This window comes from Lepidochelys olivacea (assembly GCF_965140295.1).
Source record: "Lepidochelys olivacea isolate rLepOli2 genome assembly, chromosome: 2".
In the NCBI taxonomy this organism is placed as follows: Eukaryota; Metazoa; Chordata; order Testudines; family Cheloniidae; genus Lepidochelys; species Lepidochelys olivacea.
The window spans coordinates 39974935-39996492 of NC_140412.1; the positions used below are offsets into that span (position 1 = coordinate 39974935).

Here is a 21558-nt window from a genome sequence, read left to right on the forward strand (position 1 = left end):
TCTCTCCAAGGCCTCCCTGCTTGAAGAGCTTTCCTCATTCTTCTACTTCTTGAGCTTTTCCCTAACTGACTCTGAGCCCTGCAGTATCTGCAGACATAAATGTAGATTCCTGGGCTTCCCCCTTCACAGCAATTTCCTGCTCCTTTTGTAGTGGAATCACTGATTCCTCTCAGTGTGGGCTCATCCTGTAATCAGGGTTGATGGGGAAAGACACTCTGTTAAGTAGGGTTTTTCTTCATGTGTAATTCATATATAAAGAATACATGATGTTGTCTGGTATAAAGCTTTTATTGACATGAGTTTGGGATTGTTCATGAGGGGCAAAGACACAAATTATGCATGTTGTCTCAAATAAGTGCCAGTAAAACCTTTATACCATGCTACCACATATTCTAAATATGCTATATTAGTTATAGAAATAGTTTTATAATAGCTATTTTATTTTGTAAAGCTATTTTAGAAGATTAAAATTTTATTAAGAATATTTTTGTTTTGTATCTCTACACCTGTAATACCAAGTGTAAGGGACTGTGGAAGACTTTGTTACGGCCTAGCTAGGGAATGTCTACTTTCTCGGAGCCGACGGGTCACTGTAGGACATGGAAAACCAGCTATAACCAGCTTTAGGCCAGTTCTGTCTGCCCTGCATGGCCCTTTGCCAGGTAGCGGAAAGCCCTTTAAAAAAGTACCTAATTATATATTCATAAGCTGTTTCTGTGTAGTGCTTATTTTGGCTCGCTGTTTACCCCTTCGTCGGACTTCGTCCCAGGCAGAGCTCCGGTGCGCTGGGTTCCCCGCCTCCGGACAGCAACGCTTGGAGTCCCTATTGAGTGTGTGTCACTTACCTTCAATAAAGCCAATAACTCGCTGCTTTGCTGCATGTAGGCCTCGTTCTTTCAGAGCACTCCTAATAGGCCTGCGGCCTAGCACAGAACACCAAGTGTCTAGATTACCATGAATCCAACTGAACAGAGTTCAGAGGGAACAGTATAAACGTCTAAAAATGACTTTAAACAAGTCTTTTTACACGTGCCATACATTTTACAGTCTCACTGCTTTCCAAAGGCTAGAGGCAGGTATTTTGGGTTCTACTAGAAATCTACAAATTTGAAATTTCTAGGGGTTTAAGGCTCCAGTGTCTAGTCCTCAAAGATAAGACGTTTACCCGGCCCTAAATCTGTCACTTTAATTCTGTTCAACCTGGACCTCTCTCCAGTGTAGTTTTTGGCAAAAATAAATAAATAAATAAAATAATTTTTTTTAAAAAATCCACATTTATGGAGAAAGAAGGAAACATTTTTCTGGAATGTTCATTTACAAAGAAATGATGACTCTATATGCACACACTGATTACATTACAAAATTCAAATTTGATCAAAAGTGCACCACTTACCTGGCCCATTGAGAAAGTCTTTAATTTGCAGTGTGATGAGAGGAGGTGGAATACCACTGTTAGCATCTATCTCTCCTGCTACTGTCTGTAGCCAAACCTTGCAGTAATCAAGAGCTTCTGGAAGTGTCTTTCCAGGATCTGCAGATGATAAGATAATCATCATGTTTATTAATGATATGCTAGTAGTGTGATTAAATAGAACAGGGGAAGCAAAACAAAACAAGGTTAAGCATATACACATGACTATAGCATTTATATACTATTTTATATGCAGTATTTGTAGTCATATACACAAAGCTGGTATACCTGCATGTACATTAGTGTGTGTATATGTATATATAACAGAGTACATTACAATAATTATACTTAATTTGTAATGTGTGTAATAAAAGCCAAATACTATATTAGTAAATATAAAAAGATTTGACATGGCTGTTCTTAGTATCTGTTCAGTTTAGCTTAACTGCTAGGAACATTTTCCTTATTCTTCCTAAAACGTATGAGCTAAAAGTTGCTATTAGTGAAAATTAAACCTTTACTAGTTACTACTTCTAGATTTTCTTTGCATCATAGTAAACACAAACAACAGAAAGCACAAATTATACAGAAGTCTAAAAGATCAGAACATTACATGCTCAAGTATGCAATGTAGTTATTTAGAGTTTCACTGACATTGCAGTCACTTTTTACTGCTAGGCTTTTGAAGTTTACTTCAGTAGCGCCTGCTGCAGGTATCCTTTAATGGTATTCCTTTGTCAATCCTTAATATTCACAATTGTGAATAAAAGGTCAAATTAACTTTTGCTCAGTGCTGTGTATTTCTTCACTTTCTGGCTCCCACAGATGACAAAAAAACATGACCAGATTATTTTTAGTCTTTGGCAATCCACAGAATTTTTTTGTAATAACTCTATTAAAAAAGTAACTGCTGAATTTTGGCATTTCATGATTTTTTAAAAAGTCTAAATATTCACAGTTTTTCTTTAGTTCCAAGAAGTTTCTCTCTCTGATTTTATGATCACAGAATGCCCTGCTGGCCTTTGCCCCTTTCTATTTTGTAATATTTTTTTTGCCATCGAGTTCATCTCATTTTTAGTTAATTTGAAAAGTGTTACTATAATTTTATTTATCTTGAGTTTTACTGATGGGATTCCTTTCAAGATCAGCATTTACATACCCACCATTATAGTCAACATATGGTAATATAGTATCACAGTCATATGTGATCTGGGTATATAAAGTCAGCCTTGGAATTTGTATTACTTGACCTTATCATGTGATTCATATAAAACTTGGCACATATGAACCTTATGTGATTTCAAAGAACAGACGGAAACCGATTGATCGTGACTTTAGATCTATATAGAAAAGATCAAAAGTTAGCACATTCTTCTGCTTTTATTTGATCAATTTTCGGGCAAGCAATGACTTTAGAGCAGTGTATGTACTGTGTGGTATTTACATTACAGACAAAATTCTTTTTTTTCTTTACTTTGTTCCCACTATCCATTTATAAAGTCACTTCTCAACAGTTATTTTAAGAGCTCTTCATTCCTGATCACTCCATACAGTATACATGTACTTTGTCCATTTGGATTTCTGCATTTTCTATGGTTATTATACTTCCTCTTTAATTTTGCTGAACAGTATGGTATGTGTATTCCTTCATATATTATTAGCTCTTCAGGGAAAGAGTGTGTCTTTCTCTGTGTCTAAACAGTGCCTAGCATAGTACAAATAATATGCAAATGAGTAAATAATAAATAACAATAGATTTTTTTATTACTATCTAGGTTGGTATGTCACAGTTTATAAATTATCTACATTCTTGTATTCTCATTTCCTTATTCTAAATGCACAGCTTCAGAACAACTCACAACAATAAGGTTTCTGCAGAAACTACTGTTACTTCCAAATACTCTTGTTGTTCTAAACATTGCGGTATAGAACCAAAACAATAATGACAAAGTCTTATTTTTTGTACTAACTGTCCATTATATGGTTACTAACATCATACAAATGTCAGTTATCACATAATGAAAACCTTGTAAAAATTACAGTATATAACGCAATGAATGTCACTGATCTATATAAACTGACAGGTATGTATTGTTGCTAAAATAAATCTGCAAATTTTGTCCACCTTTTCTGTTGCTTAATACTTATATGCATTTTTCTATGATCCACCTAAAGAAATATTTATACTATAAAATGCCTAACTCTTTACATATGAAGATATCCAACAAAATAGATGAAAAGTGTTAACATATGGGAAAGCTCTTTGATTACATACTAGATATACAAATGCAGCTCAAGGTGCTTGAAACTGCAGGATACTATTCATGTTCATCAGGGATTTTTAATTCTCCCAATAGCCTAAAAGATCCATATGATGCCAAACCAGGATCATTAATGAAGTTCTTAAGTACTGTAATGAGAAGAAAACTAGGACTGAAAGACTGCAAAGTTAAGATTGGGTGGTGACATAAGTGGGTTATTCAGATGCTCTTTGGTTATTAGGTTACAGACCTAAAAGTGGCAATTCTTCAACAAAAAAACTTCAAAACCAGACTCCAACGAGAGACTGCTGAATTGGAATTAATTTGCAAACTGGATACAATTAACTTAGGCTTGAATAAAGACTGGGAGTGGATGTGTCATAACACAAAGTAAAACTATTTCCCCATGTTTATTCCCCCCCCCCCCGTTCCTCAGACGTTCTTGTCAACTGCTGGAAATGGCCCACCTTGATTGTCACTACAAAAGGTTTTTTTCCCCCAGCTCTCATGCTGGTAATAGCTCACCTTGCCTGATCACTCTTGTTAGAGTGTGCATGGTAACACCCATTGTTTCATGTTCTCTGTGTATATAAATCTCCCCACTGTATTTTCCACTGCATGCATCTGATGAAGTGAGCTGTAGCTCATGAAAGCTTATGTTCAAATAAATTTGTTAGTCTTTAAGGTGCCACAAGTACTCCTTTTATTTTTTCAGATGCTAATATTGAGTAACTGGAGTGAGCAACAAAAATTACCAGGAAGCGGGACAGATTAATTTATGAGGAAAGGTAAAAGGAGTAAAATATGAGTTGCTTGACTGAGGTACAATCTAAGGAGGAAAACAGTGTACAAATATCTGTAGGGTTAAACACCAAGGAAGGAATAAATCATTCAGCATGCCACAGAGGGTATAAATTATCACAGAAATAATGGAATGAAATTTAGAAGAGAGAAATTTTAGGCTGAATATTAAAGAACTTCCTGATGGTGAGATCTATTAGAATATAGAACAATCTCTTCAGGGAACTGGTGGAAACACTATAGTTTAGAATGTTTAAAAATAGAAGAAAACACTATAAAATGTACACTGGGGAACAACTATGGGAACACTAGGGAACAACTATGCATTGGCAGGGAACTAGGCTAGATGAAGTACTATAATAGGTCATTGCCACCTCCATTTCCTATGATACCCTCAAAAATCAACACTCTGATTTGGATTTAATAAAAGCCTTTGGAAGTCAGAGGGATGGAGATGTGAGTAAAAAGGAGAGGGCAGGATAACTACTGAGGAACCAGTGGGGGCAGGAAGGAAGGGGAAAGCGAAAGGGCTGAAAAGTGGACAGGAGAAGATGAAACACAAAAAGAGGGAAAAGAGAGAAGAGAGTCAGAAATGTTATCTGCTGCATGATATGATAGATTACTCTGTGGCATTAAAGATAAAAAGCATATGAATAACTATTATGCATTGACAGCCAAGATGGTAATTTTGAGACACTGAGAATCAGAGGCTCTGTCAACTGAAAATGAAGGGATTACGTCTTTGCCAGAAGCTGCCTCCTACAGAAAAAGTCTGATATAGGATTCACCATGATGAGAGTGAAACAAAGGTACGTAAGAATTGCCATAGTAGATCAGACCCAGTATGGAAATAGTCCAGGATCCTGTCTGATGGGGGTCAGTACCAGATATGTCAGAGGAAGAAACCCTGAAGTAAACAAATGTGGTTATCCTGTTCCCAATGAAAAACTCGTTCTGATCCCTAATAGGTAGAAATGGGCTTAAACTCTGATACATGAGGTTTTATATCCTTTCCAAAACTCTTATTTTAGAATTAACTAATGATAGATAACATTACTGTTATCAATAAATCCAAACCCTCTTTGAATCTCATTAAGTTCTTGGCAATGATACCATGTGCTATCTAATACGCTGTTGTGCTTTTTTCACTTTTGAATTTTTAGACTTTTGATTTCACAGAATGCCCCCTCAATTCTTGTGTTATGAGACAGGTAAAAAACAGGAACTCTTGATTAGAGGTGGGCGGGAAAAGGTAATTCTATTTTATGGAGGATTTAACTATTTCTAAAACTGGTTTCATTTGTGGGACAAAACCCAAATATTTCAAAATTATTTGGGAAAGGGAAAGGAACCTGGGCTCTCAGAGCGTGAACTGCCAAGGAGCCCTGAGCCTGGGAGTTTGGCAGCTGGGACTCTCAGGACCTCCAGGCTCACCATCAGCTTGCCAGGCAGGCTGCCAAGAAGCTGGGTCGCAAGCTGGCAGGAAATCAGGCAGATTTTTGTTTTAACTTTGGTAAAATAGAACTATCGCCACAAAACGTTTTGATTTTGATGAATCCGCAAATTCCCATGGAAAAAAAACATTTTGTCAGTATTTCTCCAGCTAGCTCTATTCTTGGTCTATCTTCTCTATAAAATTCATTATTTTGTATTCTTTTATTGTATCCCTTCTTATTCATCTCCTTTCAGTCTCTCTCTGGCTAACAGATAGGTCTCAATCTTTAACTGTAAATGAGGAATCGTCACTGTGTGGGTCTGTTTCGCGTCGGGTCCTACCTGGGTCAGTTCTTGGCCCTATTTAATATCTTTATCAATGACCTGGAAGAAAACGTAAAATCATCACCGATAAAGTTTGCAGATGACACAAAAATTGGGGGAGTGGTAAATAATGAAAAGTACAGATTACTGATGCAAAGTGATCTAGACTGCTTGGTAAACTGGGTGCAAGCAAACAATATGCATTTTATTATAGCTAAATGTAAATGTATACATCTGTGAACAATGGAAGTAAACCATACTGGCAGGATGGGAAGCAGTGTTTCTGAAAAAAAATCTGGGGGCTGTGGTGGATAAACAGGTGAACTTGAGCTCCCAGTGTGATGTTGTGGCCAAATGTGACAGAGGATGTGGAAAAAGCTAATGTACTCAATGCTTTTTTTGCCTCTGTTTTCACTAACAAGGTCAGCTCCCAGACTGCTGCGCTGGGCATCACAAAATGCGGAAGAGATGGCCAGCCCTCTGTGGAGATAGAGGCGGTTAGGGACTATTTAGAAAAGCTGGACGTGCACAAGTCCATGGGGCCGGACGAGTTGCATCCGAGAGTGCTGAAGGAATTGGCGGCTGTGATTGCAGAGCCACTGGCCATTATCTTTGAAAACTCGTGGCGAACCGGGGAAGTCCCGGATGACTGGAAAAAGGCTAATGTAGCACCAATCTTTAAAAAAGGGAAGAAGGAAGATCCTGGGAACTACAGGCCAGTCAGCCTCACCTCAGTCCCTGGAAAAATCATGGAGCAGGTCCTCAAAGAATCAATCCTGAAGCACTTGCATGAGAGGAAAGTGATCAGGAACAGCCAGCATGGATTCACCAAGGGAAGGTCATGCCTGACTAATCTAATCGCCTTTTATGATGAGATTACTGGTTCTGTGGATGAAGGGAAAGCAGTGGATGTATTGTTTCTTGACTTTAGCAAAGCTTTTGACACGGTCTCCCATAGTATTCTTGTCAGCAAGTTAAGGAAGTATGGGCTGGATGAATGCACTATAAGGTGGGTAGAAAGCTGGCTAAATTGTCGGGCTCAACGGGTAGTGATCAATGGCTCCATGTCTAGTTGGCAGCCGGTATCAAGTGGAGTGCCCCAGGGGTCGGTCCTGGGGCCGGTTTTATTCAATATCTTCATAAATGATCTGGAGGATGGTGTGGATTGCACTCTCAGCAAATTTGCGGATGATACTAAACTGGGAGGAGTGGTAGATACGCTGGAGGGGAGGGATAGGATACAGAAGGACCTAGACAAATTGGAGGATTGGGCCAAAAGGAATCTGATGAGGTTCAATAAGGATAAGTGCAGGGTCCTGCACTTAGGACGGAAGAACCCAATGCACAGCTACAGACTAGGGACCGAATGGCTAGGCAGCAGTTCTGCAGAAAAGGACCTAGGGGTGACAGTGGACGAGAAGCTGGATATGAGTCAGCAGTGTGCCCTTGTTGCCAAGAAGGCCAATGGCATTTTGGGATGTATAAGTAGGGGCATAGCGAGCAGATCGAGGGACGTGATCGTTCCCCTCTATTCGACATTGGTGAGGCCTCATCTGGAGTACTGTGTCCAGTTTTGGGCCCCACACTTCAAGAAGGATGTGGATAAATTGGAGAGAGTCCAGCGAAGGGCAACAAAAATGATTAGGGGACTGGAACACATGAGTTATGAGGAGAGGCTGAGGGAGCTGGGATTGTTTAGCCTGCAGAAGAGAAGAATGAGGGGGGATTTGATAGCTGCTTTCAACTACCTGAAAGGGGGTTCCAAAGAGGATGGCTCTAGACTGTTCTCAATGGTAGCAGATGACAGAACGAGGAGTAATGGTCTCAAGTTGCAGTGGGGGAGGTTTAGATTGGATATTAGGAAAAACTTTTTCACTAAGAGGGTGGTGAAACACTGGAATGCGTTACCTAGGGAGGTGGTAGAATCTCCTTCCTTAGAGGTTTTTAAGGTCAGGCTTGACAAAGCCCTGGCTGGGATGATTTAACTGGGAATTGGTCCTGCTTTGAGCAGGGGGTTGGACTAGATGACCTTCTGGGGTCCCTTCCAACCCTGATATTCTATGATTCTATGATTCTATGAAATGTGCTAATGGAATTCTGGAATGCATAAACAGGGGAATCTTGTGTAGGTGCAGAGAGGTTATTTTAGTTCTGTATTTGGCACTGGTACAACCACTACCAGAATATTGTGTCCAGTTCTGGTGTCCACAATTCAAGAAGGACGTTGACGAATTAGAGAGGAGCCACAAGAATGATTAAAGGATTAGAAAACATGCCTTACAAAGACAGACTCAAGGAACTTTATCTATTTAGTTTACCAAAGAGAAGGTTCATGCGTAACTTGACTACAGTCTATAAAAGTACATACATAGGAAACAAAAATTTAATAATAGGCTCTTCAACCTAGTGGAGAAAGGTGTGTAACACAATCCAATGGCTGGAAGTTGAAGCTATACAAATTCAGAATGGAAATAAGGCGTAAATTTTTAACAGTGAGAATAATTAACCATTGGAACAATTTATCAAGAGTCATGGTGGATTTGCCATCACTGACAATTTTTAAATCAAGATGGGGTGTTTTTCTAAAAGATATGCTGTAGATATTATTTTGTGGAAGTTCTATGGCATGTGCTATACAGGAAGTCAGACTAAATGATCACAATGGCCTGTTCTTGCCTTAGAATCAATGAATCTATGAATGAGAGAGTTGTCCATGCCCCTAATCATTCTCACTGTCTATTTGTGAGCTTTCTCTACTGCTGCAACATCCTTTTTGAAATGTGGTGACCAGTACTGCACACAGTATTCCAGATTAGGGAAAGCTGTTGATTTGTATAATAGCATTATAGTGTTTTCTGTGTTACTCTCAATCCCATTGTTTATACCTTCTAATATTTTGTTTGCTTTTTGGACTGCAGTTGCACATTGTGCAGAGGTCTTCACCGAGTTGTCTGCACTGATGCCCAAGTCCTTTTCCTAAATTGATACTGTTAAGCTGTGTACAATGTATGAGTAATTCAGATTTGAATTTCATCTGCCATTAATCTTACACAGAAACATGGGTTAGAATATTTTAAATTATAAAGGACCTGTCATACTTTCCAGCACAAACACCTGTTTAAGGGGAAAAAACACTATAAAATTGACCTCACAGACTGTCCATGGTATTCTCCTTTCAAGTGTGTATGGGAAATGAATGGCTATGCACACAGTGGAAAAGCCTGGAGAAGGAAATACATCTTGCAATGCATTCTAAGGCCCTTCCTCTGCACATGGGCCCACCTGTGTGGAGCTCTTTACAGTACAAAGGTCTAAATGTGACCAGAAGTAGGTTTAAAAGTGTTTCTAGTAGGAGAGAAATCCTGCCTTTATTAGTATCTTTCAGTGGGATTTTGGGTAAGTCTTTTAACCTCTCTGGGAATTGTTTTCCTCATCTATAAAACAAGAATAATTAGGGCTGTCAAGCGATTAAAAAAATTAATCGCGATTAATCGTGCTGTTAAACAATCAGAGAATACCATTTATTTAAATTTTTTTGGATGTTTCCTACATTTTCAAATATATTAATTTTAATTACTACACAGAATACAAAGTGGACAGAGCTCACATATTTATTTTTTATTACAAATATTTGCACTGTAAAAAACAAAAAAAATAGTATTTTTCAATTCACCTAATACAAGTACTGTAATGCATTCGCTTTATCATTGAACTTACAAGTGTAGAATTATGTAAAAAAAAAAAAACCCAACCTGCATTCAAAAATAAAATAATGTAAAACTTTAGAGGCTACAAGTCCACTCAGTCCTACTTCTTGTTCAGTCAATCACTCTGACAAACAAGTTTGATAACAATTTGCAGGAGATAATGCGGAAAATACAGAACCCAAACTACCACAAAAGAAAATCAACCTTCTGCTGGTGGCATCTGACTCAGATGATGAAAATGAACACGCGCCGGTCCGCTCTGCTTTGGACCATTATTGAGCAGAACCTGCTATCAGCATGGACGCATGGAACCACCATGGAATGGTGGTTGAAGCATGAAGGAACATATGAATCTTCAGAGCATCTGGCATGTATATATCTTGCGACGTTGGCTAAAACAGTGCCATGCAAATGCCTGTTCTCACTTTCAGGTGACATTGTAAATAAGAAGCAGGCAGCAGTATCTCCCATAAATGTAAACAAACTTGTTTGTCTTAGCGATTGGCTGAACAAGAAATAGGACTGAGTGGACTTGTAGGCTCTAAAGTTTTACATTGTTTTGTTTTTGAGTTTTGCAGTTATGTAACAAAAAAAATCAATATTTGTAAGTTACACTTTCACGATAAAGAGATTGCACTGCAGTCCTTGTAATGAGCTGAATTGAAAAATACTATTTCTTTTGTTTATCATTTTTACAGTGCAAATATATGTAATCAAAAATACTAATATAAAATCAGCTCTGTACACTTTGTATTCTGTGTTGTAATAGAAATCAATATATTTGAAATTATTTAACAGTAAGAGTAATCACTATTTTTTTGAGTTAATCGTATAAGTTAACTGCAATTAATCGACAGCCCTAAGAATACCTCACAGATGTTGTGAGCCTAAATGTATTAGTGTTTGCAATGTACTTTGAGATACTGGGATAGAAGGCTGTTCAGAAGGTCAAAGTATTATTTTCATGTTTTATAACCAATTACATTGTGTACTTAAAAAAGGGAGAATGAAAGACAAAAGACAAATAATTATAAACTAGTGTAGCTAACCAAACAAGGAAAAGGGATTTTATTCAGTATAAATAAGTTAAATGTTAGAAAATAATTAATTCTATTACTTGATTTATCATTGTAAATTAATTCAGTTATAACAAATCTACATAAAATTTATTCCTATAATTGTCTGTATATTATTTTATGGAGATCATTAAAACGGACAGAGGGTCAGGTTCAATATTAACATTTCAAACCCAAACAACAACATCAGTGTTAAATTTTTTTGCTACCACCACTTTAGGTGAAATTTTTAAAAGTGCCACAGTCATGGAAGACCCTAAGTCCAACTGATTTTCAATGGACATTTCAGCAGGCATTTTTGAAAACTTTATCCTGTATATTAATACATTTAAAGAAAACCACTTTTCACTTTTTAGGATATTAGTTTACTTTCTGTATCTCTCACACCTTGGACTATGAAAGTTTAACAGGTTCACTTTGGTTTATAGTTAGCATTTAGTTAATTTCACATGCAGTTTCTCATGCACTAGCATAATGTGGCAACCTGTTTTGCTTGTAAATGCTAAAGCAGAATGTTTGGTTATTTTATTTGTTTCACTGGCTCCCTCTTCTCTGTTATATCAAACAAACTATCTGTCTTCACTTTCAAGGCCCTCCACAACCTGGCCCCACCCAACTGTGATCTCTGATTCAGTACTGAAAGGTCACCCCCACTTCTGATCAGCCCACGGTGTCAGCTGCCATCTTATTAAATTTTCAAACAAGCAGCTCTGTGCTTTCTCTCATGCTGACTCTCACACCTGGGAGAAGTTCCCCATAAACATCTGCAAAACTACCTCATTATCCTCCTTCAAAACCCTCCATAGACCTCTTTGCCATGATGCCTACTAAAAACTTGACTGCCTATTGTTCTGATCAATATACTCTCACTGTTTTCCTGAACTCTCCTGTTGGTCTGTCTGTATCAGTCTGTTGTCTTGTACTTAGACTGTAAACTCCGTGGGGCAGGGATTGCCTTTTTGTTCTGGGTTTATAAAGCACATAGCATAATGGGGTCCTAGTCCATGACTGGGGCTTCTATGGTAATACAAAATAAATAATAAAAATAAAAATTGTTTTCATTGCAATTTACAGAACAGAAATATGGAAACATTTATAGCAGCTTAAGGCTAAATTCTGGGACATATTTTTCCAAAGCATCCATTGAATACTTTTTGATAGGAAGTTCACAGACTTTTTGAAAAACTCAGGAATGCAGATACCTATGGGAAACTTTAATCCATCTGTTCCAGGTAGTCCAATCTGTGCTTCCCTATAGCCCTAGATGTGGCTGTGCTGGAAAGTGAATTTACTCTAAGGGGAACAGGTGGCACTGCAACGGATTTCTTTAAGGATTCTGCCAGCGCCTGGAACTTTAAAATCTTAGTGGCATACCGCAGGAGTCTACCAGCAGAAGCTGCCTGACCTGATCTCAGCCCCACCCTATTTTGCTTGAGCACCCACTAAAGCAGGGATCAGAGTAACAGCCGTGTTCGTCTGTATTCGCAAAAAGAAAAGGAGTACTTGTGGCACCTTAGAGACTAACCAATTTATTTGAGCATAAGCTTTCGTGAGCTACAGCTCACTTCATCCGATGAAGTGAGCTGTAGCTCACGAAAGCTTATGCTCAGATAAATTGGTTAGTCTCTAAGGTGCCACAAGTCCGCCTTTTCTTAAAGCAGGGATGAGCCTCTATGTCCACTCTTAGTGGACCCTCGTGCCATCACAGGCCTGGACTGAAATAAACAATGCATTCACTATGATCAAGATTGCTCTTTAGGTGGCCTTATAATGGCTGTTTTTGAAATGGTTCTTTGGAGGAAGTTGGAGACATTCTGTGCGTAACAAATATTTCTTGGGAAATTTCTTTACTTACAAATTACCAGGCTGCACATTCATCTCTCTAAAAACAAAGAGAAACACACAAACAAACACAAAAAGAAAACATATTTTTCAAAAATGTCCTGGGAATCATGCTTAAGAAATGAGGCTACTAAATCTGGACTGCATTACACAAAATAAAACAAATATGGATTTAAAAATATTTATAAATATATCTAATACTATTATGTTAAAAACAACTGCAGACATTTCTACTTAAATGGGATTGGCCAATAAGCAGTTGTGAGAAATAACAGTACTGGCAGAAGATGTCACTTTTGTTAGATTTTGTTCCAAGCAGGGTGAGTATGGAATGAAAATGTTGTTTTTACTTTTAAAATAGGAACCTGCTCACAGGTCAGCTCACAAAGCAGCCATTCCCTTTAACAGGAGGTATTAAGCAATCAGTATTATTTATTTTATTAGGATATTTATTTTGATATGAAACTCCTATCCCTGGCTCTCAGAACCACCACAGTAATTAAGATTTACAGTTACAAAAATAAAACTCGGACTAAGCACAAGTGTTTATTGGAACATCCATACACAACCACAATTCTACTTGCCCACAGTTATGACACTGTAACAAGCATCCCCTCCCCCACTAGCTGTGTTGCAGAGGGGTGTGATTTCAGAGAGAGGCTTGGGGGAATGGGAAGTGTTCTTTTGGGGAATGGGACCACCTGTTGCTAGCTCTAGGAGAGGCAGGCACTGCTGTGGGTCGGCTCTGGATGCATTAACATATGTTGGATATATTTCATTATGTGGTCTCACCACGTTCCTTTGGATACCCATGGTGCTACAAAATCAATAGTAACCCTTTCAGACAAACAAGGACATATTGTTTTCCTAGTTGTTTTTCTTTAGCATCAAAGACATTTATAAATAAAAAATGAGAAAGAAAAACATATATCCTGCTGAAGAAGATTTTGCGATGAATATCAGACATGCCAACACTAAATCTCACTCACTTTTCCCTATCCATACACGTTTCTTACTTTTTTCTCCCACTATAAATTGCCTGTGAGAAATATCTGCACTTTCACTTTTAAAAATTAGCTGTCTGCAAAAAGGACAGGATAGACTTTTCTGGCCTTACTGCATTCTAATGCTTTTCAAGACCTCTCACAAATTTAAGACATATACAAGGTTTACTGTGTCAGTTTGGATTTCTTTGGACTAATAATGACTCAAGATGTCTATTTTGCTTACAAACTGAAGGTGAAAACATTTAATGTCTACAACATTTTATGACTACAACGTCACATAGTTCCACTTGCTACATGACATAGCTGCCACTATAAAAATAAATGAATAACTGTGTCATAAATGTTTCCTTCTTTCTCCAAAACTATATAATGACTCCCCTATGCCTCTCCTCCCCTACCCAAAATTTACACTGGTGTTAGTAATTCGGTGACAGGTTTAAGGTACGACATCACAAACAATAATGGCTAGAAACAGGTGCTTTATCCCATTTCAGAACTGAGAATCTCTCTTTCCCAGTTCTATAAGTCTTTTGCTCTTAGCTCTGGCTTACATGATATTAGACTTTCAAATCATTATATTATGATGTAAAGAAAAGTTATTTTAGATTAATTTTGGAGGTTTTTAAAAATTACTGCATAACCTTTACACATGGAACAGGCTGCAGTTGGAATCTAGATTTAGTCAGTTTTGCACTGCACCTGCTCAGATTAGAATCCACTCAACCTTAGACCCATATTAATTAGCCAATCGGGTACATGTAAGCACTAGGCAAACCAGAAAATAGGACAGATATATTGTCCTGACATATGGATAGAATTGTACTGAATGGCCTACTTTCATTCTGCCTCAAAGTTAAATGATAACATAAATAAAAATAGTTACAACAACATTTAGTTTTTCTATACTGTCTTTCTTCCTCTTCTTCCATATTATAAATGGAGAAACTGAGATGGGAAGATCACAGAGCCAGTCAGGACAGAACCAGGAACAGAGCTCAGTTCTCTGGACTCAGTCTCCGATGCCCTATGCACTGGGCCAAAGTACCTTTCAAATGAGTTGGTTATCTCTTAATGAATAAGGATGATTTAACATAGCATTTAAGCATAAGTTTAAGTGCTTTGCGGGGTGACATGATGAAAGTCCACATAACACTGCACTAATTAGCATATTTGGCAGCATTCATAACAGAGAAGCCAAGAGTTGAAGAGGCATGACACCAGAATTACCCTCTACGCGGTAGATTTGCTCCATCAAGAGCAGGATTAATTCACCCTGGAAATGAAATACTGGAAAGTCTGCACTAGTGATGTCTGTGCCATACCTATTCTGTGCATGGATTGTAGGTGTCACAAAAATCTATTAGCTGTACTTATTCTCTTACTTTGCAACCTGGGTATTTTGATATATGGTTCCAAATTCACCATGGGCAAAATAGAGTTTGTTTGTTTATTTCACACAATACTCCAGTTGAGGCCTTATCATCATGGCAAATTTTGTCAGAAAATGTTTACATTTTGGGGAAGCTGTTCAAAAGTCTGATATCTGAGAAATTGTTTTGGGGTGCTTGATTAATGGGCAGAGGACAGGTGTGGTGGTCAACAGTTCCTGGTAAATGCAATCGTTATGGCTTTCCAGTTTATCATGTGGACAGAGCTTGACAAATATTGAAAAATACTTTTGCTAACATTTTGTTTAATGAATCACTTGATGATTAATTGTTCTGTTCATTCCCTCTGAGACACCTGGCATTGGCCACTCTCAGAAGACAGAATACTGGGCTAGATGGATCTTTGGTCTGATCCAGTATGGCCATTCTTATGTTCTTATAGTTTTTAAAGTTGAGAATATTCACTAATTATTCATACCATTCCATAAACAGTATGACTAATGAAAAATAGATGTGTTAAATACATTATTGGAACAGCACCACAAAATTAATCAAATAAATTATTCAATGAGTATGACTTGACTGTGTGTTTATACCATACCACATACACCACAGGTAATATCCATGTGATGTATTGTGGAACCATATTATAAATGAATTTATCATGCATGTATAATCACCTCACTGTTGTCTGGCAACTATTAGTCTTAATTTATTTCCCTGGGGATTTACAACATTCTGAACCCCTGAGTCATCATTGTTATCTAAATCAATCTGCACAAGAAACATTTCTGTGTTGTTTTACAAATGCAGATATCCCACAAAATTACACTCACGTGAGGATGGACAAAATTCAGGTTTGGAGCTTTTCTACACATGAACATGTCTCAGGAGCTATACTGCATGAGAAATGAGAGATTTCTAGTTTCATAATAGAATCCTACTCTTGCTTACTCTCCTACAAGATTCTGAAATGATGGACTTTAACTGTATTCTTTTTTTTTTCCTGTAGAAGGCCTATAAATTATTTTATAGGTTTTTACAAACCCTGAGCCCAGTACAGCTGGATTAATAGTAACTATGGGGCCTGCCTGTACAGGGATACAAAAATATACTCAATCCAATCTTTCAAAACATTCCTAAAATAGTTTTCTGTAACATAGATGGTATATATGAAATGCACAATGGGTTTGGGGGTGCATAATGTTTTTACTGGCATTTATTTGGGGTGCCTGCATAACTCACTCATAGTTCTGCCAGTTGTGAGTAATGGGGACATTGCAAATGAATGCCAAGAAAAAATTTATAGCACACCATCACGCATGTCTCTTTCTTTCTGTATATATATTATACACACACACACACAAATATAAACTGTACCTCTACTAGAAAGATTTAATGAAAACAGCACTCATTTGTAAGATGTAATTTAAACACTTTTCCAACAATCCCTGATATAGGAAGGAATACAGTAAATGGCTGTACAGAGAAAACAGAAGCTAATTGGCTTCCTTCAATAAACTTTATATTGTTCTTTTATTTTGAAGATACATGCATGTCTTTCAGTCAAAACTGTTAGCAGGTGGTCAGAATATGTCAAAGAAATTCGCCTGAATATCAATCATACCAACTGACTGCAGTAGTTTAACAAATGTGGTGCAAAGCTCCCGATGCTATATTTTATGGCAGTAAATAATGTAGTTCATGGCAAATTGCCCTCAAAAAACGTGTGGTAGATCCCAGAAATAAAAATAATTTGAAAAACCACCATGTTACCACATTGGGATGATGGTGTTAATCATGAGTGATGGAACCATGAGTTATAAATATGGTAGGTCTTCCCAAAGAAGAGGCACTACAAACTTTATATCACAGCACTATCACCTATTTTATTTAAGCCATATACTGGTTTTATTTTGGTATCTTTTTATGCTTTTATGATGGGATTTTCAAGAGAATTTATGGCCATTAGGCACTGGGAGTTGGGTGCCTAACTCTTTTATACTCCTTTGGAAATCCCACCCTTTACTTTTAGACACTAAGGACTAGAGCTGTTTGAATAACTGATTTTTCAGTTAGCTCGTAGTTCTAAAAAATGGAAAAAACTTTTCTTTCTGGGTCGACTTGCAACTGAAACATATTGGAATTTTTGGCAAATTGAAAAGTCAGAAAAAATTCATTTTGGGTTGATTGAAATGTTTTCTTCCAATTTCAGACATTTTTAAACTTTTTATTTGTTTTTAAATAAAAGCAAAGGAAACTTGGAAATGAAGGATTAGAGTCACAAAACTCAAGAAAAGGAGCAAGAAGTGGTGCTGATACTGCTCCCTTACACCTAATAGTCCAGTGGATAGGGCATTCACTAAGGACATGGGAGAGACTGGTTTGAATCCCTGTCTGGAACAAGAACTTGAACATAGGTCTTCTACATCCAGGTGAGTGCCCAAATCACAAAATTATTGACTATTCTGGAGTGTGTTTTTCTCAATTACTCCTCTTCAAATTGTTCCACTTTGTAATTGTAAATAATTAAATATTATTTGGGCCTGTCAAGGTTCCCTTCCCACTCTGAACGCTAGGGTACAGATGTGGGGACCTGCATGAAAAACCTCCTAAGTTTATCTTTACCAGCTTAGGTCAAAACTTCCCCAAGGTACAAAATATTCCACCCTTTGTCCTTGGATTGGCCGCTACCACCACCAAACAAATACTGGTTACTGGGGAAGAGCTGTTTGGAAACGTCTTTCCCCCCAAAATACTTCCCAAAACCTTGCACCCCACTTCCTGGACAAGGTTTGGTAAAAAGCCTCACCAATTTGCCTAGGTGACTACAGACCCAGACCCTTGGATCTTAAGAACAATGAACAAACCTCCCAACACTTGCACCCCCCCCTTTCCTGGGAAATGTTGGATAAAAAGCCTCACCAATTTGCATAGGTGACCACAGACCCAAACCCTTGGATCTGAGAACAATGAAAAAGCATTCAGTTTTCTTACAAGAAGACTTTTAATAGAAATAGAAGTAAATAGAAGTAAAGAAATCACCTCTGTAAAATCAGGATGGTAGATACCTTATAGGGTAATTAGATTCAAAACATAGAGAATCCCTCTAGGCAAAAACTTAAGTTACAAAAAAGATACACAGACAGAAATAGTTATTCTATTCAGCATAATTCTTTTCTCAGCCATTTAAAGAAATCATAATCTAACACATACCTAGCTAGATTACTTACTAAAAGTTCTAAGACTCCATTCCTGGTCTATCCCCGGCAGAAACAGCATATAGACAGACTGAGACCCTTTGTTTCTCTCCCTCCTCCCAGCTTTTGAAAGTATCTTGTCTCCTCATTGGTCATTTTGGTCAGGTGCCAACGAGGTTACCTTTAGCTTCTTAACCCTTTACAGGTGAGAGGAGCTTTCCCCTGGCCAGGGGGATTTCAAAGGGGTTTACCCTTCCCTTTATATTCATGACAGGGCCAGAGACAGAGAATGACTTGCTGGTGGTTATGGCACTCCCTTGAGAAGGGGGATACCAGAGTTCCAGTCCCTGCTCCAAGCAACACTTAATTATTTATACAAAGTGGAACCACTCAAACAGCAGAGATTGAGAAAGACCCACCCCAGAACACCTACAGCCTCATGATCAGGCCAATTACCTGGGAGGCAGGAGACCTGTGTGCAAGTCCTTGCTCCAGAGCAGGGAATAAAACCTCTATCTCCCAGTGATCTAACCACTAGGCTGTTAGATGTGTGTGTACGTGCGTGTAAGTGCGCGCACACTGTCAGAGTTTTGTGAACGGTGCCTAATGGTATGTCTACACTGCAATTAGACACCTGCGGCTGGCGTGTGCCAGCTGACTCAGGCTCACGGGGCTTGGGCTAAGGGGCTGTTTAATTGCAGTGTAGACATTCGGTCTGGGACCCTCCAACCTCATGGGCTCCTGGAGCCTGGGCTCCAACCCAAGCCCATACATTTACAGTGTAATTAAACAGCCCCTTAGCCCCATCCCTGCAATGCTGAGTCAGCTGGCCTGCGCCAGCCGTGGTTTTTTAACTGCACTATAGACATACACAATCTCCTTGTGAATCTAGCCTGACAATGTTGAAACAAGAAAAGGAGTACTTGTGGCACCTTAGAGACTAACCAATTTATCTGAGCATGAGCTTTCTTGAGCTACAGCATCCGATGAAGTGAGCTGTAGCTCACGAAAGCTCATGCTCAAATAAATTGGTTAGTCTCTAAGGTGCCACAAGTACTCCTTTTCTTTTTGCGAATACAGACTAACACGGCTGTTACTCTGAATGTTGAAACAGCTCACTTCGATGTTTCAGAAATTTTCTTTTTCTTCCACCAAAATAATTAGCCAAAATCAGCATAAATTTGTTTTGATCAACCTGAATCTGCATTTTAGGTGAAAAAAAGATATTGTCTGAAATATTTTTCCCAGCTCTACGAAGCACCTGATTCTTCTTCATTAAAGTTAATGAAATTTTTAATATTGACTTTAGTGGAGGAGAATCAGGTCCTATGTTCTGCCCTGACACAATCTCCCCCTCTCCCTACTGGGTAAGAAGATTGATGGCACCAGCAGTGGAAAAGACAGCTCAGAAAGAAGTGGGAGAGTGCATTCCTGGGAATGTACCTCTGGGTTCCTCCTCCTCCAAGGGCTCCCTGCCTCCCATTCTCCTGCAAGGAGGAAGCTGGGAACTCGTGGCCCCATTGGCTCCCCAATACTTCATAAGCTTAAACCTCTTCCCAGGGTGTGGGGGAGGGGCGGGGGGCTCTTGTTCCCTTTAGCTTCCCTCCCTGTATTCATAGTATAGGGACAGTGTTTTTAGGATGCCGACGATCTAATCCATCACGTGTTTGGGGATCAGTAGGAATTTTTGCCATTGGGCCAAACTGGCAGAGACTAGGTAGATTTTTTCACCTTCTTCACAGCATCATGGAGAAACAGTTTTGTTAAAGCTAGTAGGACTTAGAAATTAGTATTAGGAATTTTGACAGGTTTCAGAGTAGCAGCCGTGTTAGTCTGTATTCGCAAAAAGAAAAGGAGTACTTGTGGCACCTTAGAGACTAACCAATTTATTTGAGCATAAGCTTTCGTGAGCTACAGCTCACTTCCTCAGATGCATATCGTGGAAACTGCAGCAGGCTTTATATATACACAGAGAATATGAAACAATACCTCCTCCCACCCCACTGTCCTGCTGGTAATAGCTTATCTAAAGTGATCATCAGGTGGGCCATTTCCAGCACAAATCCAGGTTTTCTCACCCTCCACCCCCCCACACAAATTCACTCTCCTGCTGGTGATAGGAATTTGTAATGTTAGGAATCACAACAGGTGGCCAGTGTCCTATACAGATAAAGGCCAAAAGGGTAGATCTCAAGTCTTTGCAGACCGAGGTCCCCACTTGGTAATCTCTACCCCCCCACTTGTGGATGGAGGGAGAGAGAATTCAGAACTGAGCTATGTTCTAGGAGTAGGCTGGAGAGGGTCTACCCTGAGTTATTGGTTATAAGGTGGGAGCCCTGTATTCCCAAACTCGACCCACCAAAGTGCCTGGTATATGAGAGACAGGGCAGGTGGGCATATAACATCCTTCCATAGTGGTAATTAATAAAGTTGTGGCCTTCCTCTTAATTCCATCTAGGTCTATCTTCATTCACCTGAATGTCCTGATCAAAAATGCACAGTTCTCATTAAGTCAACGTTAGTGGTACATGAGTATCTGAGGGTCTGTTTTAGATCTAAATAATGCATTGATATAATTTGATATGAAGAGATGAAGAATAATATCAGTTCATAAAGGGCTTGAATTTGATCACTTCATCTCATTTGGCCTATCTTTCCTCAAACAGTTCAGCCATTAATCTGACACAGGCAGGAAGTTATTACAGTTCTCTTCATTGCTTTCCTCTGGTCAACCACATCTCTATAGATGGTATTTGGTTTTGAAACTATATTGATGAACTATCATTTAGTGGCAGAAGTCACCAAAAATTCTAAAATAATTTTTTAATTATTATGGTTTTTAAAATGCAGACTTTAAAAAAAGCCAAATAAGACAGCAAAATTACCGTTTATTGATTGCTCTATGTTTGCAGTAACTACTACAATGTGCTCACCACACATTGGGAGGGAGGGGTCTTGTCTGCCCAGAAGAAAATGGATGTTGCCCCTTTAAGGGCCCCCTTACAACAGGGATCGAGGGGGTGGGGAGGGAAATTTACAGGAATGGACAGGAAGGGCACGAAGCAGCTGAGTCCAGACCTTCCTGCTGACTGGAAGAACTTGGGGGT

The 21558-nt window shown here is 38.6% G+C and overlaps 1 protein-coding gene across 1 annotated transcript in view; it reads right to left on the bottom strand.

The window, feature by feature from the left end:
• VPS13B (vacuolar protein sorting 13 homolog B) overlaps nt 1-21558 on the bottom strand; it is a 928263-nt gene that overhangs the window by 165663 nt on the left and 741042 nt on the right. The window contains exon 35 of the mRNA XM_084621078.1: nt 1394-1531. Coding sequence (XP_084477204.1) covers nt 1394-1531 — 138 coding nt within the window. The remainder of the gene's footprint in view (nt 1-1393; nt 1532-21558) is intronic.